The sequence below is a fragment of the Poecilia latipinna genome, unplaced genomic scaffold, assembly GCF_001443285.1.
Source record: "Poecilia latipinna isolate Pla-1442-1.1 unplaced genomic scaffold, P_latipinna-1.0 Scaffold839, whole genome shotgun sequence".
In the NCBI taxonomy this organism is placed as follows: Eukaryota; Metazoa; Chordata; class Actinopteri; order Cyprinodontiformes; family Poeciliidae; genus Poecilia; species Poecilia latipinna.
This window is the reverse complement of record NW_015113455.1, coordinates 16,389-43,901: the sequence shown is the minus strand read 5'-3', so window position 1 is coordinate 43,901 and position 27,513 is coordinate 16,389. Positions and strand designations below refer to the sequence as shown.

Below are 27,513 nucleotides of genomic sequence, written 5' to 3'. Positions count from 1 at the left end.
AAATATTGCAGCTTTGCACCCTAAAAACAGTGACACTTTGGCACCAACACTACATCAGGCTGGACGTCCTGCTGTGGATTAAACAGCTACATGGGACTAATTATCGGTTTCAGCTCCAAGTCACACTTACACACTCGGTATAAAAGCAAACTCTTGTAATCATTGCCAATTCACTACTAAGCTGTTGATAAAAAGGCAAAAAAAGAGAGAAGAAAATCACACTTTCTGATTGATTTTTCAGTTTATCGTTATCGTCGAAGACAATATCATCATCATCTTTACTTCAAGAGGAAAGCACTTTTTGTGATCAACCACAAATTAATTATGTTGGTAAACTTAATGACCAACATGACCAATGAGATTGCTGCTTCTCATTGGTCATGTCAGGAAGTATCAGCAGTATTATTTTGAATTAAGCTTTGGTTTTTCTCAGTTTTGTAAAAAAAAAAAAAAAAAGTAACACAGTACCTGCAGTTTGTTTCCTGCAGATGTACTTTGACTTCCAGGTAGCATGATTCATATTTCACCTTTCTGCTGGTGTGATCAGTTCATTAATTCTTGCCAGCTCAAACATTTCAGTGAAAATCAATCAAATGTGGTCTTTTTTTACCTTCTTTTCAGTGCATCTCATCACGCCTTTCCCTCAGAGTTAGCTTTATTAAAAAATCTACTCAGTTGATTTTTGAAAAATCCAATAAGAGTCCCTGTGTTTGACTCCCTGTGTTTTGACACACCAAAACATGAGAAAATGGCAAGCAAGAATGACCGTTCACTGTCCTGTGGGTACCCAGTGTACTTTATACAAACAGTAGGTAAAATAATCATGGAACATTTCAGTGTATTTATCTATATATCTCTAATCACACCAGATGTCAAAATCACCCAAAATCAACCACATAACACAAACAAAACAAAATCAGTCCACAAATGAAGTTGGACTAATTTATTTATTCACTTAAATAATAAGATTTTTTGTTTTCCCCATGTAAAACAATAAGTAATGCACTTAACAACAATGAACTTGATACAATCGCTGCTCCAAACTCCACTGCTAAAGAAAAATCATACTGGAGCTTCAGTTTAACATTTGCTGAAGATTTAGAAAAGCCAGTGAAATACTCTGAGAACATTGTCTGGTAAGATGAGGTTGAAGTTGAACTAATGGATGTCTTTGGGGGCAAATGGTTCTGCACATCACCCCAAAAAATACCTAGCCAAAAGTAAAGTTTGAGGATGAGTGCATCGTGCTGTGGGCTGCCTTACAACATACAGTAGACTTCATATTGAAGGGAGGATGAATAAGAAAATCTTCAGGAAGGTGGATGAACATACTACTAAATAAGAAGAAAAGTAAATTGTCAACACTGCAGGACTCCTTAGTCCATCTTGGAGATGACATTTTCTGAATCCAGAAAAACGCAGTAAAACAGAAAGGTAATACAAGTATACCACAATATTTTCAATAAAGTTCAGAAATGTGGAGACAGCTGCTGTGCAAACAGTGAGGGCAACAGACCTCCTCATCTTGCAGACTCAGAAACTGTGTTTACTCTGAAAACATTTCCAGTCAGTAACGAACTGCCACGACTGGTTTCCAACAGAGATGACAAATATTAAGAGAAAGACTGCAGGATTTGGTGTCTGTCAGAAATATGTGGAGACAGATTACCATGTAACCCAAAACAACTCAAAGACAAACCAGGTGTTACTTCATTCTGGTTTCCGTTTGTGTCGCCTCAGTAATGTTTCTGATTTCATGTGAAATGACGTAAGCACACAAAACAGGTTTCAGCGCCGTTTTATTGAAGCCTCGAAACCAGATCACAGCTGCCCTGACACAGTGCTGCTGCACTGCAGAGACTCCCATCTGCTGTGCAAATACATGTGTGAGTGAATGAGCTCAACAGCACAACGCTGGCAACACTTCCAAGGACTTCATGCTTCAGAATGGCCCTGAAGCATCCAATAAGTTAAAATCACAACAGGGTTTAACATAATTACATTATAATAAATTACAAAGAGCACTGCAGTACAAATTAGAAACCAACATTATCAGCAGGTTAATTTGTCACATTAATAGTATAAACAAAAATTACAGAATCTGGGTCATTATAGAGCTCAGGTCATGTCAGGATAAATACTGACAATGGTAATGATGTTAAACAAACAAACCTATATAACAGTAACACGGTGTACTCAAAAAGATTAGGCACAAACAGTATCACACACTCCCCCTAGTGGTGAAAGTATAGAAAAACAACAGCTGTTTCAGGTCAAAAATCTCTAACTCTGGAAGTATATAATCCAGGTTTTGGCAAGTGGTTTCAGATGTCAACAGTAAGTAAGTTTAGGTTGCATAATGCACATGCAAATACTCAGGTTTATAAGACATAAGACACAAAATATAATCTAAATCAAACTACTTTTTTGTTATTTGCATGATTTACACAAACGTATCCAGTTTGAAGTCATTTTCTTACTAATCATCCTTCCTGTTGTGATGGCCTTTCTTGGCTGCTTTTAACTCATCATTCTCAGGGGTTGAGGAATTTCTGTGTTCTTCCTGCTAACCTTAGGGACATTTGCTACAGTGACATTTTGCGGAGTACCACTGCATGCTTTTGCTGAGCCTCCTGCTGCTCTGCTCCAATCTGACATTCAAACTGATGGAGAGAGATGAGATCCAGCTGAGCAGCTTGGACTGCGCCGAGGCTCCCTCTGCTACACAGCAGTAAATGCAACTTGTCAGGAGATTTTTAGGAACACAAAGTCTGGTTGCCATGTTGGCCACTGAAGGCCTGTGCAAATGTCTTTCTGAAAGAAAGAAACTGTTCCAGTTTGAAGGATTATCACTGCTTTAATGTCTTTTAACCTACATGGTGGCAAAATCCACAAGCCTGACTGTTTCCAAATTTTGAATAATCAATCAACTCAGCAGGTAATTATTTATTCACAATATCAGATCAAGTATATATTCATATTTAAATTAAAAAAGCTACATTTATCTATATTGTTTTTACTATTTATATAGAAAATAAAGGTGGATATTATTGTAAAATCTTTTAGTTATTATATATTCTTTCATTTTGAGAGATTGTAAGAATCTGCTGGAATTAAATCATCTTTGGCCTCAAAACCTTGACATACTATATCAAACTTAATCCTGCAATGTCTCAACAACTTGAAAAAAACGCTACAGAGACGCATGATCTACACTGATTAAACTGTATCCATAGCAACAACCATTATCAGGTGTGTTTGAAGACAGAAGTAGGTCACCTCTGTCCTGCCTGGACTGTTTTATATCCATTACATAAACCTTGTTAAGTAAAATATGTCCAAGAAATGACGATCTTTGCTGTAATGGGGGCTGAGGGAGTTTAAACAAAGGTAACAAATCACCTCCTGAAACTTTTCCTGAGAATAAATCTCAGTTTCAGCTCCCTTCAACTCAGCCGCTGAGATATTTTGCACTTACATCCCATTACAACGTGTGAGATTATGAGAACGTTGTGTACCTGCCAGTCTCAATACAATGCTGGCACTGCTTCCAGGTGAGGAGGAGGGAGAGATTCCCACACACAGTCACCTGTCAGCACACAGGACGCACACATCAACCGTTTGCTCTCAATGTCTCGCTGTTGTAGTTCCCTCACTGACACAGAGAGCCTCTAATGAGAACACGCTGTCTATCTTTTTCAATTGCTATGCTCTTCTTTCCTGCTGAGGATCATGGGAAATGAGTCAAGGTTAGTCCTGATATTCTTTCTTTTTCTTCAGATCAGAAGGGCTGTCCAAACCGACCACTGGCACTAATAAAAACCGCCAGAATTTACCAGAGTTCAAGATTGTACGTCATGCTACATTCACAGTAAGCCGCTACTCTTCTTCAGTGCCCATGAGGAAGGCATCAGAGACCAGTTAGCTACGTAGCAGCAGCTTCCTTCATTTTTATCCAGTGCCATATCTGAAAACTTGAGAATCATAAAATAAACAAAAAGCAAAATCCACATTGAGGCATAAGAAATATCAAGATTTTCTATTGCACAAATTCTGGCTACTTGAGCCCGGACCTTTCTAATGGCAGGCTGTGAGGTTTAGCTACAGTGTATGAGAGTTTGTGAGATGGCAAAAAATAAAAATAACAATAAAAAGAAAATATTATACACATTTTAAAACAAAACAGAAAAAAGCTTATCAAAATAATGGAACCTGCAAGTTCAACAATCTGCTGCACTTCTGTTGGTGACAAAAAAAGAAAACAAAATTACGTCTAACTTGTTTGAATTTGTTTTTGAAACTGCATGTAGTTAACTTTAAATGTATCCACTTACCCAGCAAAGGCCAAAAAAGCCATAAAACTTTAAATTTAAATGAGATTTTCTCCTGATTTTGAAGAAAGTTGTTTTCTTTATGGAAGGCTGTGAGGAAACACCTCAGTGGTCATTTATTTAAACTTGCTCACAATTGTTCTTACATGTAGTTTAAAATCCTGTTTGACACAAAATAAATCTACTTAAAGTGTTTTTGAGGATGCAGCTGCAGGTTTATGACAAAATGTTGTAGTATTCACAGAACATGGTGTTTTCCTAGTAGAGTGGAGGGGCCAGTGACCCTGTGCCAACAGGCATCCTGGTGAGGTAATTGGAGGGCACGTAGCCTCTCTGACCTCTGGCCTCCACCAGGCTCCACTCGGAGTTCCCTCGTTTGTCCTGTGACTCCAGGACCCGGACGGGTTCACCGGCACGGACCGATACTTCATGGCTTCCCCTCGCCATGAAGTCATAGGCAGCGACCACCTTAAAAAGAAAGTGAAATATGTCTGTTTTCCAAGAATAGATGAGAAAATTTTCAATGTAACATGACTGGGTCAAATTTAAAGGTGACATTTTATGCTTCCTGGCTCAAACATGTTAATTACATTTTTAAACAAAATCATTCTTAGATTATATTTTACTCTGCTCAGTAGTGTACGTTAAGCTCAAAACAAGCTGCTTTAGGGCCTCTTGTCACTTTAAATCCATATAAACTGCTGCTGGCAATGTCCCCAACTACACATTTACACTTGCACATGAAAACTGCTGCACAACGAACAAGAATGCAGCAAATAGAATGCATGTAATAGATCCGGTGAGTCAACAACAAAAAACTTGTGATAGAAGACATTAAAATTCATGTCTTGCTTATTAAATTATTCAGTGTTAAGTAACTTTCAATTAGAAATTTGTGACTCTACTTGGGTAAACATGTTGTGTCACAGAGCTCTGTTTATCTTACTCATTTTTTAAATTAATAAAGACAAGATAACATCACTTGAAAAGTAAGGATGATACGTGCTAATGCTGATAAATCAGGAGTTGGCTACAAGAAAATTGCTACTGGTCAATATTGACGTCGGAGCAGTAAGCTGGAACTGAACATGTTCATTGTGTTACTAGAAAGCTCATTGTTAGAAAACAGAAACAGGGCACAGTCTCCATAAGTGCCATTTGAGGTGATCTACATTCAAAATGTAGGCCGTGCTGGAAGAAAAGCTTTTATCATGACATATAAAACCATGAGGAGTTTACAAAACACAGTGTGTGTGTGTGCATTGTTCAAATGAAACAACTGTGCTTGTTGGCAATATACTTTCCAGGTGGTCAGGAATGAAACAAATGATGACAATGAGAAATGAACACAAAGCTGACTGTTCAGAACGGTGGACGATCTGTTATGCTTAAATAACGAGGGGAGCCGGTAAGTGTGAAAGAGATTTGAGTTTTTTAAACTGTGGCGCAAAATTTCCTGTATTTTTGCACCTGTAAAAAGTTCAACTGGAATAGCTCCCTGTAGACAAAGTATGGTGAGAACTGGATGGTTTGTACAGAACAGGGATATACAATAAATCAATAACAATATGAATAATGACATGATCAATCTCAACAGATAATACATCTGACAGAATATTCAATAATTTTATTCAACTCCGATCCAGAACTGCACTGCATTTTGGGGGATTTAGGCAGAGGGAAGACGGTAGCTGCTCAACCTCTCTGAGCAAGGTTGGTAGAATCAACTAACTCACTCGCTCTTTGGTTCCCTAGCAACTCACTCACTCTTTGGTTCCCTAGCAACTCACTCACTCTTTGGTTACCTAGCAACAACCTGCTGAGTAACTGGTAGCAGTTTCAGGTTTCACTTCCATGCCTCAAAACTGCTTAAAAATAATTAAAAAAAAAAACAATGGAGTGAAAACTGTGGATAAAATAGGAAAATTCACAGTATTTCACATATTTAAAATAAAAACTAATCAATAATTATTGATACTGACCAGCATGAAATGCTTATACTGTTTTATGTGTTGATAATTTTGTACTAAGCAGTTATTTGCTAATTCATTTAAAAAACACCTTTTCAAGCAGCTGAAAAAAAAAACAGTAAGCAGGAGAAAAACTACACACTTTCTACAATTCGTCATTGTGATATTCTCTGGAAAGGTTAAGCCCACTAGTTATGTCTTGACAAATCCCAGCTCATCACCCCGCGCTCACACATCCCCAGACCGAAGGCTTCCTAATGAGCCTCGTGTTGGTATGACAGAGCGCCCCACCAGCACTAATAGCAGAGTTTAGGTGGCTGCTCGATGTCATTAACAAACCCTTCCCCGCAGCTCACCTCTGGGCTACAACATCCGTTCTGTCTCGACAGTCCACACCAATTACCATTTAATTAGAATTTTGCCAGGCAGGAAAAGGAAGTAGAAAAAAATGTGAAGGTACCATGTCTATGGGCTGAAAAGAGAGAGAGAGAGAGAGACCTGCTGCAGCTGAATTTAAGAACAAGAGAAAAAGTCAACACATGCACGTGGTAGTAACAGACATGTTGCTGCTTTTGAGTCATCTGAGATGTATAGCAACAGTTTTCTCTGAGATTTCTGAAGGAAATTTGTAAATATAATAATTAATTGCTGTGAAGAAGTGAAGATTTGGTAATAGATCCATAACTTTATGCAAGTTTATAAGACTGACAAGCTAATCTCCTAATTTTCAAGACTGATCTTTTATTAAAGAAATCTAACTGTTAGAGCTATGTTAAGGTGAATTCAAGAAGATCAGAACGAAATGTGTTGCTTTTTGAGCATTGGAACAAATATTCCAATTTTCTGATAATTATCTATACAGACTATTGCTGTGAATGCGTTTTAAACAGCTTCTGATCTTAATGTATCCCACTGATGCATATTTCACACATACAGTAATAAGCATCAAACTGGATGCACTTTGTCAACATATATAAAGGTCAAATATAATAATTTTGTCAATTTGCCTTTTAAATAACTATTATTTCATCTATGTAAATAAAGGATTTGATTCAGCTTGGCAGCAAAACAATTCTGTTTGCTTAAATCAGGCAGTAGACTCCAGATTGTTTGAGAGGAAGAAGAGCAGAGAGACAGATCAACTCCCAGGGATGGCCAGATAAGTTTCAGGATACTTTTTGTTGAGTAAAAATCCTCAATGTTGCCTTAAGCTAAACTGTTAATGTTTACAGTTTGCAGCATTTTAGATCCTGAAAGGTTTGTGTTGAATGGACCCTGCTCTGAGTTGCTGAAATTTCTCCAGTATTTTCAAACTCAAGATTCTTCTGATTTCAATTTATTGCAAATAAGATGCTGGATAAATTTTCATTATTGAATTATTATTATTGAATTTTCTTCCAACTCCACTTTGAAACAAACTTTTCACACAAATAACACATTAGAAGTCTCCAATGGCAGGCTGGAAATAAATACGTTTCTCTTCTCTAACAAATTAAGCTGCAGTGAACATCAGTATTGTTGATACACCTTGCTTTTCAGGACTAGCCTTTTAGTTTCCATACTCCATAACATCACAATGCTGTGTGAAATCCTAACGCTTGTGACCAGAAAACAGTGTGTGGGTGTCTGTAGCATGGTCAGGGTGCAGGTGTGAAGGTTGTGAGCAGATTCTGGTGTATGGAGGGTGCAGGAAGGCAAAAACATCAACATACCATAGGTCATTGGAGCAATTACTCATTTTTACCAGCATGACATATCTCACATGTGCATAACTCCCCATGTCCACACAAACACACACACCAACAGGAGTCACTCATGTACACTCTCCCATAAACCATCCCAAATGTAGTATTCTGACACTCCATCTCTCAGTCGCCCGGTCTAAATGTAAATCAATCGGACAACATGCACACATGAGGAGAGAGGAGCTTTATCTCCGCCTGCAGCTCTGCGTCGCATAAATTAACTGGCAACCGACTTGCAAGGTTAAACAGCTAATTATGGAAGCTTCCATTAATAACACACGTGCATTCAGACACCCAGCCCTCTCTGTGCAATCACTGACTTACTATCACTGATCAACTCTTAACTTAGGAGCCCTCTCTTGTGAAAAAGTGACTCAATTTTAAAGGAAAACACTAATGATAATAACAAAATACACTTGAGCTGATCCTCATTAAGAGGGATTTATAATGATCAGAGTGCAAGTTTAATCTTATGAATGACTGATGCTTTCGTTGCAGAGAGCTGTCACAAGAGAAAGCAAAAGATCTGAGAGGATCATTCGTTTTGCAAAATTAATGAGCCTTTCAGATTTTGGTGTCACTTGAGACATGAGCTGCAGATCTAAACAGAAAACATTTAGCTGTTTAGATGTGCAGCTAAATCTCCTGAAATATGCCTTTCAATATAGAACTTTTAAACAACTGAGCTATGTTATCCAAATAAAAAGTAAAGGAGCATCAGACACAAAAACAGAAAAAAAGCACTACAAATGAGGTAAATTTGTGGAATCGGTCAAAAAAGTAAAATTGTGAACTACCTGGAATAAAGGCTGACTTGTGACGTGGACAACTTGGGGATCTGGGATGCAGGAGTGTCTCCTGAACGCCATCATGTTTCCCGGCGTAGGAAGGAATGGCGAGGGGGGCGGGTCCTCTGCTGCTTGGTGATAGCGAATGAGCTTCGATGAAGGAACATAACCTTTCTTTGCTGAGAAGACACAATTTAAAATTTCATAACATTAATAATTTCTTCTATAGAGGATCTAAAACATATGTTTTACTTTTATTAAGGTCTAAAGACAGTCAGACGGAAATAAATAATCAGCATTTGAGTTGTTAACTTGTAATAACCTTAATAATGCATTTAAAAATATCCATTTTATTCAAAATTGTAAAATCTGACATTCTCAAATTAACAAAAGATGGCCAAATTTAACTGTTTCTTTATGTCTCTTGTTGGTGAATTAGATTTTATATAGGAAATGTATCCAACGCAATATTTTAATTGCTAATATTAAGAAAAAAAAATCTAAATTTTACAAGCCAAATCCGTTTTAATGCAAGGCTCTTAATTGAAAAACATGTATTTTCATTTACTAAGTTAAATATCCAAAGTATTGTTTTGTGTAATAAAAGTAACCCATTAGTGTAATGTGTAAAGTCAACCAATAGGTGGCAGCAGAATACTAAAATAAAAACTACAAAAAATCCCAAACATCCCTTTAAAACTTGATCACAGCAAGAAACCACTTATGACCCACTGTGCTTCTTTTCTCAATTACTTTTTTTCATCAGATTAATTTGTTAAATTTTCTCAATTCTAAGCCAGTCAAGTTTAAACGTTCTTGATAAAAAGAGTCTTTACCTCCTGAATCAACCAGCCACCTCCGTTTGTCTCCACGGGTGTCGAACTCGCTGATGAGGGCAACAAAGTCCCCCTTGGTCAGATTCAGGTCGAAGTCCCGGGTTCCCACCACTGTGTTTGTGACCTGGAAGATCTTACCGGAGCCGTGCTTATCTGTTAGCTGCTGCAGGCGCCGCTGACACGACGGGCTCAGAGGCTGAAAGAGTAGAAAAATACATGAATAAAAAACATAAATTAGAAATGAAGTGAATAGACCAACATAGAAATTGTTTCAGGCATTTTGAAAGATTTCAATATTATTGCATGTGGTTTTTAGCTTTACTGAAAACAGAGCAGTCTAAAAAAAGTCTGAGCAGATCAGTGAGTAATGATCACACATAAATGACCTGAAGCCATAAGTGTCATTGTTCTGACTTTCCTGTGACTCAAATTTTTTCAGCAAAACTTGTTGGACTTGTTCTATTTCTTTTTAAGGTATGTTTCTTAAGCTTCAAACAAAACATGACGCTTACATTCCACTCTCTTAAAAGGTATTTTTATGCAAAGCTGTTTGACAAGTTTTAATTAGTGTATGAACAAGTAGAACAGCAGGAATTACAGCCAGCTGTGACTAAGGAAAAGTAAAGTATGTAATTACCACATATAAATGAGCAGTGATTTGAAGTTTTGAGCTTCATTTGGTGCCAAATATAAATTATCTGAAATTAAGGCTGTAGCTGCTTTTCCTATCCCTCCATTCCCAATTATGGGAATAACTTATGCTAGCTTGGTAGCAAAAATGAAGCATATGTGAAGTGTTTTTATTTTTAAGCAGTTATGAGGCACAGTGACAAAACCTTCAGCTGCTGCTGCGTAAGTTACTCAACAGGTTGTTGCTAGGTAACCAAAGAGTGAGTGAGTTGCTAGGCAACAAAAGAGTGAATGAGTACACCTAGCTTAGCTATCCATGAGATTGGCTAAAGTCTATCTTCTGCCTACATCCCCCAGAATGCTGTGCAGTTCTGGATAGGAGTTTCATATGTATTACCTATTGATACTGATCACGTGTCTATTGTGATAAAGATATTATAGATTTTTTTTTTGTTTTTTTTTTTTTGCCAGTGCTAATTATATAAGGTTAAATGCAAAATGAATGCACCCTCCATACCCTTTGGACTAGACATAGATTTATGACCACAATATTTTATGTTTCAGCTACATTGGAGATGTTATGTTGCTGAGCTGTATTAGCATAAATATATTAGTCACCAAAGAAAATAAGAATTATTATTAATGAATAATAATGAAAAGATTAATTATTTTTATTTCAACCTGGACAGCTGGAGAATTAAGGGTTTCTTGCACACTTTGGCATAAAATGTCCAAATTCCTGGCTCCTTCAAGCACAGCAGTCTCTACCCACTCCTGGAATTCCGTTGGATGATAGGAACTGTGAGGAAGCTGCAGATGGAGAACATCAGTGTCAATAAGTATTAAAATATCAAATATTTGCTTAGTTAACAGCATTATCATTAAGTATGGAAGCTTGTACCTGTAGTGCAAAGCCCTGAAAGAGCTGCTCCATGTCTGCAGCGAGGTCTCTGTGCAAGCAGCTGAACGTCCCCAACATTCTCCAGATCATCTGCAGAGCGAGGCCATTAAAGCGAGGAAGCTCGTTGAGGAGCAATGTGTTGATTGTCCTGGAAGTGAGGAGGGAAGGGGAAGAAATGTGGCATTAAAAACTGGAAAATGGCAACAAAAAAATGTAATTCAATACCATTCTGACAGTACAGCAGAAGAAAGCAGACATGTTGTACTCAGACCTACGTTTTTATGGATGATGAAGTATTTTGCTATAATGTTGCATTTCAAGGAAAGAGGTGGACCCTTTCAAACCTGTGAACATCATTCCAGTATTAGCAGAAACATGATGTTGTGTTGGCAGAAGGAACTGGTGCACTTTATGAAGTAAATAGCTCCATGAGCAAAGACCATTACACTGGGAGATTAAAGCAACATCCAAAGAAAATGTGTTCCTGCCTTTTTGTCATTATTTACAGTTTAGCTAAAACTGAATTAACTTAGTTACAATATTTACCACTATCAGCTGGTAAGTTAACTCCATTTTATTTGTGTTTCGTTACTTGTATGCGTTGGCCACAGCCTGTTCCTCGTAGCTCAGTTTGGGTTTTCCCTCTATCACTTCATAGTCAAGCAGCTTGTGGAGTCGTTTTCTAATCAGGTTCTTCGGTCCCACCAGGAGGTCCCGCAGTTCACAGAGTGGCTTGTGAATCAGGGTCCTCATCCTTTTTTCCTGAAAAAAATGGCAAGAGTTAAAGTTGATGTTAAACACTTCTTATATCATGTATCAAATATTGAGAACTTTCAGAATGGGTTGTTTATTCAGGAATATTTTGAATTTTTTACTCTAATTTCCTTGATATGACTTACAAACATTGGAAGGATCCACTGTCTGAGTGCAGTGTGGATCTCCTTGTAGCAAACAGGGGCCTTTTCACCATCCATGTCAAAGTCAAACTCTTCTGTCTTACATTCCAGGAACCTCTGCAGACCAACAAGTAAACATTTAAATCTTATTTGGTTTATTTAATTATGTTTCTGTGAAACAAAAAAAAAAAAAAACATTAAAAGTTTGAGTAGTTACTGAAGCAACAAGCTGTAAGGGGAAAAAAAATCAATTTGAAAGTAATAATGGCCTTGTTATTAAATATTATTTCTGGTAAAATACATACAAGACGGGAAATGGTGAAAAAAAACAGAAAAAACAGATAAGTAGGGAGGAAATGTTAAACAAGAAAGGCATAGGACAAAAATTAGAGAAAAAAACTACTGGGAGAATAATTTTAGACCTTAAAACACTAGTCTCTAGTGTGTGACCTAAAATGAGCTCCTGGGTTTACTCAGTGTGGCTCAGATGGCAGCAGAAAAATGTTTATTCATATTAAACTTCTCCAGCCACTGCAACTGGACTGGAAAGTTCCAGTATGTGAGTCAGTTGGTCCAGTTTGAGCTTCAGAAATGAACATGTGGTACTTTCTCACTTTTAACTGGAATTATTTAGATCAATGGGAATCTGACAGCTTGAAGGAGTGGAAAATAGTTAAAATAGTCAAAATAGTTATAAGGAAAATATATTTCTAAAATATTTGCAAATAATTCTCAAATGGTAAGTGAGAAATGACACAAAGCAGCCTGGAGGAAGGTAAGTAGATTATGTGTTAGGAATGCGATGACCCATCAGTGTCACTGTAAACAAAGAAACACGTGTTTTACATTCGGTTTCTTCTGGCAGCTAGATTTGGTCAAGGGCAAACAACATTCCTAGCAGATAATAAGGGGTTATTATGCCCAGGATCCACTGCATGAAGGACAAAGTGTATGTCTAATATATGTTAATCTTCCTGCCTCAGTGACACGTATTATAATACTTAGCTTTATTCTTATGGAGGACATGTGACTAGAGCTGAAAAGTAATTACACATTTCTACTTTTATTTGTCTATGGTAGAATTACCTGCAGGTGGAAAAGGTAAGTTTCCACATTCTCCAGAAGCACCAGGATCCCATATTCCAGAATGTTAAAGAAACCTTCAAGGGTATCAAACTCTTCATCCACCAGCTACAAAATAACACACGAGGAGAAATATGGTCAAATGTGCATGACAGCACAATAATATCTGTTTATTGTTCATACAAGTCAAGAGTCCACAACCTTCAGAACTGAAAGAGGCATTTTGTCCTCAGTAAATATAAATAAAACTTTAGAAATGCAGATGTAACACGATCTTTTGAAAAAAAAAAACTGCTTAGAATTTTTTGGAAAAATCTGCAAAAGAAATCTTGTTTTCATGCTTAAAGAATCATGATTTTATTTCTGTTTTTAGATTTTAAAGCACAGAAAGACAACATTTTTGCGAAAATGCAAATGATGCAATCCAGGATGGATACATTTTCTTCAATGGGATGTTGATATTCCTGAAAAATGCTATGAAAAAATCCTTATTTTATTTCCTCTAAAGTTTATTTATATATATTTACTGTCTGTGCAATGTGAGATCTTGAAATCAAATCATTTTTGTTTGGCCACACAATGTTGCCCTATATAAAAATTATTACTGATTTTGAAAGCATACAAATTTCAAACCTAATTTACTGCAATTATTCATCAAATTATCAATCAAAAAACTAACAAATTGATCAAACCTGGTATGAAGAGCCACTAGCGGCTCAAGAGCCACAGGTTTCAGACATGATGAACTGTTATTAAAGCCACCTGTGTGCAATTCAATGCATAGACATTAAAACATTAAAACAGGGTTGCAAAAAGGTGGCTGCTTTAGGTTTTAAAAAGAAATAGTGTTGAAGCTGCAGCCAGTCTACCACTGTTGCCATACAGATGCTGAACATATTGGGGTTACTATAGCAACTGTGATTTTGCAGATGGAGCTGAAAGGCCAATACGGTTTGTGGCGTCTTCCCCTGATTTAACCAGAGCTTTTTTCCACATTTTGTCATAAAGTAACATCACAAGATCTATTTACTTAAGTACTCAAAAGAATTACTTTGGATGCATAAAGATAACTGCTCGATATTGTAAGAAGTTGGGCTTAAAATATGTACTAATCATTCATTCTTATAACAGCCTGGCCAAGCTTTTATTCACAATTATGACATGTATAATGTATGCAAGAGTGATTTTACAAATATGTTACGAATATTTGTGAAGTCTGTTTTTATTGTCCTTCATGTAGAACTTCACATGCCATGGTAATCTTTCTCTTCCTCTGAGCAGAAATTATATTTTGATTATGCAGAGAATAATCACACAAACAAGCCATATTTACATCTATTTATCTTTTTAAATCATTGGATGTCCAAAAAAAAGGGTCTAATATTGCTAAATCCATGTTGAATTCCTAACTAGGAGTAGATTTGTAACTCTGGTGTGTAAACATAAGTTTCCACCTACAGGGTGTGTTTCTACAAATACTGTGCTTGTGCAAACTTAAACTACCACATCCACTGTGTTTTTCATGCTCTTTCCTTTTAAAGCTGCTCTGCAAAGTGTTACAAATAACTACAATCAAGCAATGCTCTGATGTGTTATGTTTTTTGTCCAACCAAACCTCAGAAACTTTATTATTTTAGATTCTGCCATCTTATTCAAGTCCCATTCTGGTGGGTTAATAAGAAACTTCTTTTTCCAGACACAAAATATTTCCAAGCTGGATTGGAGATGATTATCCAGACTTTTATTTTAGAATGTTGGCTCAATAACAGGTCAGTTTATACCTTTCTCTTGTGGATCATTAACTACTGAGGTGCAGCTAGAGATAAGCTGTGCACAGGTAGAGGTATTTTACTGCTTGGAGCCCATTTGTTTTGAAATGACCCTCTCATGTGTTGCTTCATTCATCCTTGTAGGTTGGGCTGCTCTCTCTAATACCTGATGTGGTACTGGAAGTCATCTTGGTTCCTACCTTTGGTGCCATTCCAGTCTCATGTTTGATGTACTGACTGAACCTTGCGGTCTTCTTTGCGATGCTGTGCGTGCTGAGCCGGTTGATCTTGTCCATAATGGTCAGGTTTTCAGTCTTCTTGTATTTATCAGCTATAAAACATTAGAAACAATATCTCACAGCTTCTTTTATAAATGTTTAAAATTAAATTAGATTAAATCTTTACTCTTCTTTTTCTACGACATTACAAAAATATCTAATAGTACCTAAAAAGTCTGCATTTGCTGTGCAACAGCTACAAATTTCAATGCATTTTATTGCAGTTTTATATCAGTCTAAAACAAATCAATACATTATTATGAAGTGAAAGGCATTCAGAAGATGTAGTTATAATTTGTTTTCAACCCTCTTTACTCAGATACCCCTAAATAAAATCTAGATATTTGTCTAGTTTCTAGAGCAAATATTTTAGTACACTTGAAATAAGACCAAACTGAACTTTAAGAGCTTGTTTTAAGTCAAAAATTCCTAAATATTAATGGAAAAGTATTAATTTATGTCTTTATCCACTCTCACTGAGCTTGAGCTATTTTGTAAAGAAGAATGAGCTAAAACCTCATATTTATGAGCTACTTTATGTTGGTCTTTCATATAAAATCCCAATAAAATACAGTAAACATGTGGAAGTGACAAAATACATTGCAAAACTGTCTTACCAACTTCTCTGAACCGTTTGTACTCATTGATGTTACAGTTCAGGGCGATGGAGGTGTTAGCAGTCTGCTCCAGGAGGGCGTACGCTGGGTGAGAGGGGTCGGTGTGTTTCTGGATGGTCTGCAGAAGGAGAGGGTAGCGCGCAATCCGCTGCACTGGCATTACCAAGAAGAAACTCAGAGAGGTGGCATTGACTTCAGGTCTGGGGTGGGGAAAAAAGGAAGATTATGTAACTTTAATGAAAAATAAGCACTATTAAAGGGCAGCTTGCTATTTGAAACTCACGCTGCTGACTTTACGACTTTAATAATGTCACTCCAAAGTGTCTCGTTCTGTTTGTAGTCATTCTCCACTAACGAGATATGATTGTAGTTCCACAAGTATTCTTTGTATGCTGCTTCGATTTCAGAGGAGAGGCTGAGGAATGAAGCACCTGCCAGGAAAAACAAAATGCATAAGTAATGCATAAGATACAGCTGAAGAATAAGGTAATTCAACTGTTACTAACTTTTTTAATAGTTGAGAATATTCCCATATATTCCTATCTCATGGGAATATGTTAATTACAACACTCTGTATGCTCTGACCTTAGAAATGTTGCAAGAGAAGAGGTTGCATATTGAAAAGAAAGGATTCTACACACTAAATCTCGTATGCAGTAAATCGTGGAAGATATTTCAGTTGACAAACAGAAATACATGAAAACTATCCCAGGAAGAACATCTTTCAACTTTTCATCTTTCAACCTTTCAAAGTTTTATATGGTAAATCTTTGGGCACCATGTTCTCACAGAAACTGTCTAATACTTAGGAGAACAGTCTCACTGTATTAAGAACATATTTCTCTTTGAATGTTGCTTAACTGGGAACAACAAAGGTTTGAGTGACTTACAGAGATTTTCTAGAAATTCTGGGTTTTTAGGCTTGAGCTGCTTCTGCTCCAACTTGAAGAGGAGGCGGCTCGACACATTCATCACCTCCTCTGTGTACAGAAACAGACTGTCCAGGTTTGGTGGAGGAGGCTTTGGAGAATATGAGATGAAAACAATGTTAAAAAACAAATAAAACCCTGATTAACTTTTCTATGCTGCAGAAATAGAAAAGCTTCAGATATCTTGCATATACATATCTTGGGTTAAATATGGTAAACTATTAAAGTCATAAATTATCCTCCTTATTGTAGCATGGACACAATGTATGTCTTGCTGTTTTTCTTAATGCACTTTTAAAAAGCTGGCGAACATTACATCTACATAGCCATGTACTTATAAGACATAGAGTTATTGGCTAACAAATAGAGTGGTTGGTTCCACTTTTATTTAGGTGATACAGTAAGATGCATGCCACAATTTTAAGATTTTTATGTGAATAAAATCTTTCCACTTTGCTTTGCCCTGTCATGAGTCACTTTCTAAAACAGATGGAAGTAAGGCAAGTAATTGTTATTCCAAATGAGCAATTCTAGTTCTAAGCTGTGGTTCAGTTGTGTCTCCAGAAAACTAGTTTGTCTACTTTGCTGTCCAGTTGTTATCAAGATGAAGGTGACGAGTAAAGTGTACCGTGGAAATGTGGAAGAACAGCAGCCACGCTTCATTACACTTAATTCAGATTGTATTACTGCACAGTCTAGATCTGGTGATGTCACACATGTTTTCAACTGAATGCATGACGTCGTTCCATGGTTAATGAAGTCATTTTTTAAAAACAAATAGATAAATAGATAGGAATTGATAGCAGAAGCTGAAAAAAACATGTTGTCCCTCTCCATTTCAGTCAAATGAGAGCAGAGTGGGCACAAACCCTGGCAGCAAACAGAACAATGTGCATATTTCTAGAGAAAACAGGAGACTTATCTGTCAAACAATGGCTGTATTTATGTGGCTGTTTTCTGTTTCCAGCTCCCCTCATCTCTGCTGCCTCGGCTCTGTCCCTCTCCATCCTTTGTCCATTGTCATCTAAATGTATTTTCATGCCTTTCTCATAGATTTCTTTCATATTTTATTCCCAGAAGACAAATCTTCACTAAAACGTAATGAATGCACCAGATAATTTCATTCCTTTACAAGCACTGCGAGGTCTTTTCATTTCCTGCTCATTCTCTTCCTTCATCTTCAGGCTCATCCATCACCATATAAACCTTAATATCATTATGTTTTATGAGGCTTCATTTCATTACTGCGGGAATAATAAATTATTATTTTGCTGTAATAAGCAATTCCTCAGCGGTAATGAAAAGCTGAAAATGGCAAGTCATTAGGAAGCTGCAGCAGAGCTTTGGGATTGTGCACAGCAACTTCAAAATGAAATTATTTTTGGGTTATTATAGCTTAAAATCAACTTTGTACCCACCCTGTTTGATATATTTGTACATTATTGGAATGTAAAAAATTTATCTAGGCTGCTGGATCCTTAATACTCAAACACAGCATTTGCTAATCAAATAAAGTAATAAAATTAACGGATCACGGATAATAAAGCAGTTATGGAAAGTAATAATAAACAGTCAATCATAAATGATCAGACCCTGGAATATCTAGTAAGGTAAATCTACATTAAAACTCCAAATTAATTTGAAAACCAGTCCACTTTGGCTTGGTGGTCTCTTCACTACAATAAGCAAACAATGTTTCTAGATTTCCTGCAAAGTAAATAATTACTCAGATCTATAATTTCAAGGCCTGAATAAAAAAGAGGAGAGTATAAATCACTAGATATCAGGTAATTTAAGATTCCTACAAGAGATGAGTAATTCAACTATTAGCTAAAGAATGCAAATTCAAATTGTTCAGATTTGCCTGATTAGACTTATTTACAGCAAAAGTTTTTGATAAATTAAATTGTGGATTTGGAAAAATGTAATATGAGAGAAAATATTAGATCAGTGGCCCAAAGTGTCCCAAGATGGGTCGCTTTCCTCTCCAGATACCACCTTACGTCAGCCACCTTTAATCTGTTTTTGGAGCGTCCCAAGTGTAATTAGATCATCAGGATAGATGTCAGTGCCAGATTTGAATAGGATATAAGAGTTTGTTTGTTTTTTCACATATACATGTACAATTACATAGACTGGACTGTCTACATGTAATTAAAACTATAACACTTTCCATGACAAGAAGGAAACCTGATAGAAACTTAAACAACATCTATCTGTCTTTTAACAAAATTTCACAGGAAGAAAGTTTTAATGCAGCCATTTGTTGGGGCCTTTCGTCTTCCCAACTGTAACTTGGTAATTATCTGAATGGTTGCCAGTAAAATGTTCAGATTTTACAGCTTTCAGAAAAAAAAAAGCATAAATAGAGGTGGGTAGATTACAAAAATTGTCCTACTTCAAGATATTTTTGCTCAATTAAAAGTACAAGGTAGCCCACCAACAAATTACTCAAGTCAGAGCAATAAAAGTATTTGATAAAAACGTTACTCAAGTACTGAGCAACAGATCAAAGCATCAATCATTTAGTATTTAAAAATGCCATCATCAGACAGACCAAGATACAAAGTTACGAGGAAATGTTGGTATTTTAAAGACCAAAAAGAAAACCACTTTATTTAAATACCATAAGTACAAAATAAAATCAGTTAAATAAATATTTTTCCAAATCAGTTTCTCTTAATAAAAAACTGATGAAACTTTAAGGATAACTGCAGGTGTGTGTCTGTATCTGGTGAATTTTTGGTTAAAACATGTTCGTCCTTCATTCAGTGAAGTTACTCACAGAGGTTAAAGTATCCAAAAATTATGAAACAATAATACTTCATAATAACATTAGTAAAAATACTCATGAAAGTACTTTTGTTTTACATAGTTACTCAAATAAATGTAATAAGTTACTTATTAACTATGGCTGTAAACAACCCCAAATGTGAGTAATCTATATTCCCTAGTCTTTTTTGATTATCTTTATCACTATATTATATGAAAATGTAGTTACATGTTACTTATTCTTACCTGGAGGTTGTTCAAGCTGTTCCTGATATTTACAGTGCAGATCTGCAGCATTTTGAGGTAACTCTTCTCTGATTGGACCAGCTCTTCGATGGCCATCACCTGTCTCTGAGCTTGCCTCTCTTTTGCTGCCGCTTCCTCCTCTTCACTCTTCTTCTTTGCTTCCTCTGCCAGCCTTTCCTGTGACACCAATGTCTCCTCTGAGAAACTGTCCTCTGAGGGAAGTCTTAAACGTATTTGATGAGCACCTGCATCTGCAAGTTCTGAAGAATCAGTAGTTGGTTTAAGCACTAAATCTTCTGCTGTCTCCTCTTCAGAGCTAGCATTGTCATATTCAACTTGATTGTCCTTCTTTTTATTTCCACTTTCCTTTGTTTGATTTTTCTTGACAACCTTCTTCACTGCACCTGAATAGCGAAGAGGAGTAGAGGCTGATTTGTGGAGTTTGAAGGGCGATGGGTTTGGTCTACCGGACACTTCCATGACGGAGATCGCTGTCAAGGAAAAACACCATAAGCTGTCTTAATGTATTTTACACACATTTTATTGTTGTCTTCAACACTTAAAAAAAATAAAAAATAATTTTACTGGAGACCTCATAATCATTAAAAAGATCCAAAAAGGATGCAACTTCAAAAAGTAAATCTCATCTTTAAACAGACTGTAAAAATATCTTAAATTTATTAACAATGAGAAACATGGATGTTCATATTCAGAACTTTAATCATGTTTTACTGGAATTATCAGACTTACAGAAGCCCAATAATGTCCAAATATTCAAAACTTTGACCCAGAAAATCTAAAACACTACAGTTTATTAAATAAGACACTGAGACCTGTATTGGAAGTTGAACCAATCCCAAGAATCAGTTCAGAGCAATAATCCAAGTCGTTTTAACTGATGGGTATCATAGTTCAGAAGTACACTCCTCTACCAATCACTGTCATTGGTGATTATTGGTGTGCAGTCTTGTGACCAGCTTACACTGTATTATGACCATGCACATTATTTTACTGAGCAAAAGAAAAGTGATTCTGAAGCTACCACTATGTACCAAGAAATAACTTTAACCATTATGGCCATTTCACAGCTAGTAGCTTGTCATCCTACCTATAAATATTAAATATTACAAACTTTAAAGTAAAATATTTAAAGCAGAAGAACAGCATTTTCTATAGATTTTGTAGCCTCACAATTACCTGCAACTAAACAGAAATATTTTAGAAGCCAATTTATCAAGAAGACATTTTAAAACAGAGAGTAAGACAAAGAGTGGTCAGATAATTCTTTAGAAATAAAAGTTAAATTGAAACATTGTCACCAAGCTTTGTTGGAACAGCATATTAATGTTGCTCTGCAGGAACAAACATTTCTGTAGCAGAGGAAACAAAAGTATCTCAAATATCTTGTTAATCAAGAACGTGGGGCGCAACGACAGCATTAACAAGGAACGCAGATTAAATGTAGTGTTATTTTAGTGAACTTTAAAGGTAGTGAGTTTTTAATTACTTTTAGCTGAAAGGGTAAACTATAATTGTACAACTGGATTTGGGCTTGTATCGTAATTGAAACAGACAAAATAATACTCAGACAGCAGCCCTGGATCCATATGCTTTATGCTTTAATAACTGAATTCAAGCCATGTGCTCACAAAGAATCATTTATTTTTGGAGAGTAGAGTGAGACAGAAAATAAATTTGCCTCCAGTTTATCTGTTAGACAAGAAGTCTGACTCCCAAAAAGTACAGACGACTAAATATTTCTCAGAAAATCACATATGAAAGCAGCCTCACATTCTCTTCTGTTTTCACAGCTGAGCCGTCTCAACAGCCCACATCAAAACCTGCATATTTACATCAAAATATGAAACAGCTGTATGCATGGTCTTCATCATTTTTGTACAGAAGAAATATTGCAACACCAACAGATTTCCAGATGGGGAGGCTGGCTGGACTGTGGACTTATTTTGCATTACATCTGTTTCACATCTACTTAACATATCTAAGGCATCTCTTTAGTCATAATAAATCCACTTTCAATCACTTAGCTACTGCTTTCTGAACGAGACAAAAGAAAGAAAAGTTAATGTAATTGTAACAATTAACTAATGATTTTTTTTTTGCAACACCATCACAACTTATACTGATAATAATAATTCATTTGAAACAGACATTTCTTACTCAGAAACACAGCAGACGGCAAGAGATAACGGGTCATTGTTTACTGGTGACTTCTCACAAGCATGCAGACAGTGGGGAGGTATTGTCATGGATACGCTGAGCTTAAGCACCACTTGTTGAGCCACCAGGAGGTTGACAAGTTGCTTAAAGGGCGATAAATGCTGCCACCAGCGTCACACTATAGCTATTATGTGGTTCAGCTGGATGATCTGTGGTTTTGAGGGGAAAACCTGACAGAAAACTGAGTCTTTGTGATTAAGTTATGTTTGAGACAGAGGCAGCTTGTGAAAACATTCAATATCAGAGGATAAGCTTTGTTCCACTTTCAAAAGTCATTTAGCATAACTCTTTGATATTGAGGAACTTATCTTGCAAAACATTAATAATGTATAAACTAAATCATTGACAGCTACCTTTTAGAGGCTTTTAAGAGCACATCCAAGCAAGGAAGGAGAAGACTTGGAATAGTGAGCTTCAGAATGTTATATGAGATAAGTAGAGATCTTCCATCTCTACGTATCCATGCACCCATCTTGTTTGCATTTTTTCAGCTTTGTTTTCATAAACTATTTGAATTCACAGCTAATATGCAACAACTTCCCATGTATTTTTGTCCAGTTTCTACTGCTAATAGAAACAAAAATTAGACAAAACTTGCAAGTACAGTGATCCCTCGTTTTTCGCGGGGGTTGCGTTCCAAAAATAAGCGAAATCCGCAAAGTAGTTACCTTTAGTTTTTACGATTATTACACAGCATAATTAAATACTCTACAATGAAACCAAAGAACAAAACCTGTTTTCAGGTCAGCGGATGTGCGTGTTCATCAATCGGGCCTTAATGTGATCCAGAGTGATGTCATTAAAGCGTCTCCTCCAACCTGCCCCGCGAGTTTCACAGCTGTCTCTACAGCAAAGCAGTGGATCTTGTCAAGCGAGCCTCCGGTCGGGTTTTCCACTGATTCTGGCCAGTTTTTTCCAGCAGGCATTGAAAGTTTCAGTTTTCATCTCCTGAATGGCCAAGCTGTATTACTTATATTTAAATGCCGTAACATTATTGGCACACAGGTAGAGAAGAACTGCAGAGACTGTTTAGCCAATCAGGACGCAGAACACAATGCACTGTGAAAAACAACTGTACAAAAAAAAATCCTCAAAGCAGCGAGACCGCGAAAGGTGAACTGCCTTATAGCGAGGGATCACTGTAACTTTTTATCAAGATATAGGAGCTTCTTTAAGTCAATAATTCTTGAAAATTGATCAAAAATATAAGATCCACTGGCAGATTACTTCACTCACAACAAGACATTTTCACATGTTACAGGTTAAAACTTTTTCAACCATTACTTCACTGCAAATTTATATAATTTATCTAATCCTGAGACAATATCAATGTTCTTCTCAAATAACAATATAATTCTGTTGCATTTCACTCTACTCTTAGGATAAATAAATCTCTATAACATAAAACAAGCAATAACATTTAACTTGTACTTCCCTTTTAATATTTATGCTACGACATCAAAAAAAAACCCTGAGCCTCACCAACTGTGAGGTCCCTATTCTGCTTTTGTATTTTGCAAAGTGCAATGAAAATGCAAAATAGTTGTGCAAATCATATTTTTCACATTATTTGCACTTGGTGTCATCAAGCGTATAGATAATTCAATCACAAGTTTTTATCTTCCCACATTACATGAAATCATGTCAACATGTGCAACTTCAACGACAACTTGTCTTAAGATTTTAGTAACTTAGTTTGCTGCCATCTAATATTTGAACTCATAAATGAATTTCATGATCTCAACAATATCATTAGTCAGACTTTAACATGTTTCAGATTCACTAAAAGTCACAACATTTGCAGATTTATTTCCGTAAGTTCTAAAGAAATGTAAAGGAAGCATGAACTGCTCGATTCATGTGTAGCCAAGCAACCAACTAATGCTTTATTTAGTTTGTTCTATGCTTTTGTTGTCATAAAGAGCTCACTATTGAGTCTACAAAAACATTTTAGAATTGAACAGGTATTTCTTAAAAAAATGTAATGTCATTCAATTTAAATCTTGAAAATTGAAGTATGGGGAATTAACTATTTCTATGAAGTTACAATCTAACTCACAAGGATAAAACAGTAAGTTATAAATAATAAAAAGGCCATAAGCTGCACCAATAAAAGTCACCACCATCATCCTGACAATAGCATGCTGTATGACAGAGACCATTACAAATACTAAGAGGTGAGGAGGCTGTCATTACCTTCTGCAAAATCCTGAATCAGCTGCGGTGAACTGAGATCTCCTCTTTTTATCCCGTTGTCCTGAGAATGCTGAGCTGCAGAGGAGAGCCGCTGCTGCATGCAAAACACAAACACACCAGTGTAACTTTCTCCAGTGACTCACACACAGCAGGCTGCTGCTTGGCCTCATGCAGCAGGAGTGTGTGAGTGTGTATTTACGACAGGGTGGGAGTTAGGGGAAAAACCTCAGAGTGCAAACAGAGGGGGATGGGAGTGGAAAGGAGGGTGGGATGGCTATTTTGTAGAGGAAATAGAGGGGAGGGTGGCCACACAAACACAAACACACACTCACACCCACACACACTCCTGCTGCAGAGTAAGCTAAGTGACTGCAGCAGCTGTTCAGAGGAGAAAACTGCACTCACCGAAACTAACAGCGATTGGCAGATCAGTCCTCACAGGGGTCTGAAGGACCAATCAGACGACTCGGTGAGAAGCTTTGTGGGATACTAAAGGGGCCAATGAAGACAGAGCAGAGAAGTGATTGAAGTTTTCTGCTCACAGGAAACAAAAGCACGGTGGGAAATCCCATCCTCTTCCAATTGCAAAGGGGTTGTCTGGATTTTCTGTTGGATGGAAACAAAAGAAGATTTAAGAGACACTCCTATTTTTTTGTCAGTAAAAATAAATTATTCAAAATATTGTTTCTAATTTATAAAAAAAAATTAATGAAGAAAATTTCAAGTAAATGTATTTTCATCAACAAAATTTCAAAAGTATAAACATAAAAAGGCTTCTGCTGCACATTTCTACAAGAAGAAACATATTCAACAGTTCATTGTTCTGTTTTCAGCCACTGTGAATACTTGACACCAGAGCTGCAACACATTTTGTTTGAATTTTGTGGACACCAAGATGCACAACTTTACAGACAATGCCTCTTTATCTTATGCTTAGAACAAATCAATGTGTGGATGTGCCACAACTTTCTTCAGCTGGACAGAAACAAAACAGATTTATCTCTGGACCTCTACAGCCAGCAAACAGTTTCAGTTATTACAGCTAGAAACTAGCAATTAGGTCAAAAAAGTAGGCATGGTGAAGGACACAGACCTGCACCTTCAGAGACACATAAAGACAGTTACAAAGTCAGCCTTCTATCACCTGAACAACATTTCTAGGACAACATTCTGTTTTTATACACTACAAATCTGAAACAAACATCCAGAAAACTGCAAAACTGCTGAAACACTTAGTTAATTTAATAAAGGATAAAAACCTGCCTGCTTAGAGCTTCCTGTGATTAATAACAACGGGAATGTTGATTAATATATTTGATGATCATCATTCTCGATTAATTTGATGATGGTATTTGACAAAATAAAATGTTTATTGCTTGTTTTACAATTGTTGACTGCATTTCATTTCTATCATGTAAAACAAACTTGAAATGACAATTGATGCAATGAGTCTATTAATTCTCTTGTTGTCAAATTTTGAAATGACCTTAAAATATTACTGCAATGTTTAAGAAAAAGAATAATCATAAAGTAAATGCAGTCAGTCAACACTAGTCAGTCATTACATGTGTTGCTGAGCTTTGGGAAATAACTGGAATGAGATAGCAGGTTCAGGAAAGTCAGACAGAAGTGAGGCGTTCACCGCAGTCAGATGCTAAGGAATGAGGAAGGATAAAAGATAGAAGCTAATCTTATTCAACAGATCGTCACATCTGGGAGGAATGCTGCAAGACTGCATTCTTTCATGACGGGACACCTGCTCATCTAAAGCAACCCGAGGTGAAGGTAAAACAAAAACTGGTTTGAAAGGAAAACATTCATCCTTGACTTCATAGAAACCAAACATCCTTTAGAGTCAAAACCTGCTCTTCTAAGAAAATACTCAGGAAAATAATGTCAAAGGTCACAAAATTTCTGAAGCTATTGCGCTTTAGAAACTTAAAGTCTAATCACTTTATCAGGACCATAAATGCAAATGAAATACCGGTATGTTGTTTTGGTTTGCTGGTTTTGATATGGTTCAAACACAGTAAGTGACTCATACCATGACTAAGGTGGAAAGGTAATTACGAATAATGATGAGCGAAGTTAGACGTGACCAATAAAGAACCTCTCATCTATATATGCTAGAGCTGAGCAACCAGCTGTCATCAAGATTTACAGGATGCAGATCACAAGTAAGTGATGGAGGAAACATGTTAGTGTGGTGTGACACCCTAAATGTAGATCAACATTGAAAAACTGTGAACAGCTTTATTTATACCTGTTCACTACAGTGGCAAAGTGTTCAATCTTATGTTCATCATTTAGCAACAGTCAAACAAACTGCACATGCACACGGTGAAAAATGCAAGATCATATATTTTTTGCTAAAACAATCTTTCATTTTGGATCACAAGTTTTTTTTTCTCCATCTAAACTTGCTTAGCTTGTTAAATTCACATTGGACTGACTCAGCTAAAAATAATAGTGGCAATAATTGCATGAGCTTAAACATTGATCCTATCAAACTTCAGTGCTGCAGCAGTCTTACCGGCAGTGAGAAGATGACAATTTCACAACTTCCTTTTCCCCACAGACAAGTGTTTCAACTTGAGTCATCAGCCAAATATCAGTGGTAAAGGTTTCAACCTCATCGGAAAAAATTTATTCCTATAAGTGTCTTCACCAACTGCAAACTGTTTCATTTACACTGTGAAGTTCCTCTTTAGTTGTAGACTCAAATTCTGACACAATCTGTTGTTCAGCTTTCTTCCTCAAACTGCAACAAAAGCTGCACAAATCAAAAACCATCAACAGAAAGATGCCGTACTGCAGCATGACTTTGCTCACTGTTTTCACACCATAGTAAGGATTCATCTGAACATGTGAACAGTTTGGTGCTGGATACAGCCGGACATGGCCTTCAACTGTATTATTTACAACAAAGGAGGTGCAGGGAACAATAAAACAATTTAAATGTTTAGAATTTGAAAAAAGTGGGGAAAATATGAATGACCTCAGACATTCAGGACCAAGAACTGTCTGATCTGGAAATGTTGTCTCAGGCAGCCAACAGTAAACGTGTTCCTTATCCTGTATCTCAAGATATGATACATTTATCCCCAAGAAGATCTCTCTGAATTTCCTTTTGGCGGTTGTGAAAGTTGCTTCTCCTGAAACTTTTTCATGAGATAGTCAATCAAAAAACTGACTGAGTCACGTTTGGTTTTTGCTTTTGTGGGAAAGGAAAACCAGCACAAGTATAAGTCATTCACAACAAACATCAAACACGGTAAATATGTTTCA

The 27,513-nt window shown here is 36.5% G+C and overlaps 1 protein-coding gene across 2 annotated transcripts in view; it reads right to left on the bottom strand.

The window, feature by feature from the left end:
• Positions 1-1,782: 1,782 nt before the first annotated feature.
• The window catches only part of arhgef37 (Rho guanine nucleotide exchange factor (GEF) 37), a 30,503-nt gene continuing 4,772 nt past the window's right edge, over positions 1,783-27,513 (bottom strand). Inside the window, exons 2-16 of one of the 2 annotated variants that reach the window (XM_015047677.1) lie at positions 24,631-24,831; positions 24,226-24,319; positions 19,792-20,282; positions 16,735-16,864; positions 16,128-16,275; positions 15,845-16,044; positions 15,150-15,280; positions 13,184-13,288; positions 12,101-12,214; positions 11,794-11,963; positions 11,202-11,349; positions 10,982-11,110; positions 9,671-9,866; positions 8,844-9,013; positions 1,783-4,799 (exon numbers count right to left, since the gene is read on the bottom strand). In XM_015047677.1, the coding sequence (XP_014903163.1) occupies positions 4,590-4,799; positions 8,844-9,013; positions 9,671-9,866; positions 10,982-11,110; positions 11,202-11,349; positions 11,794-11,963; positions 12,101-12,214; positions 13,184-13,288; positions 15,150-15,280; positions 15,845-16,044; positions 16,128-16,275; positions 16,735-16,864; positions 19,792-20,271 (2,331 nt within the window). In that variant the 5' untranslated portion in view covers positions 20,272-20,282; positions 24,226-24,319; positions 24,631-24,831 and the 3' untranslated portion in view covers positions 1,783-4,589. The remainder of the gene's footprint in view (positions 4,800-8,843; positions 9,014-9,670; positions 9,867-10,981; positions 11,111-11,201; positions 11,350-11,793; positions 11,964-12,100; positions 12,215-13,183; positions 13,289-15,149; positions 15,281-15,844; positions 16,045-16,127; positions 16,276-16,734; positions 16,865-19,791; positions 20,283-24,225; positions 24,320-24,630; positions 24,832-27,513) is intronic. The other variant, XM_015047678.1, reaches the window with a different exon arrangement.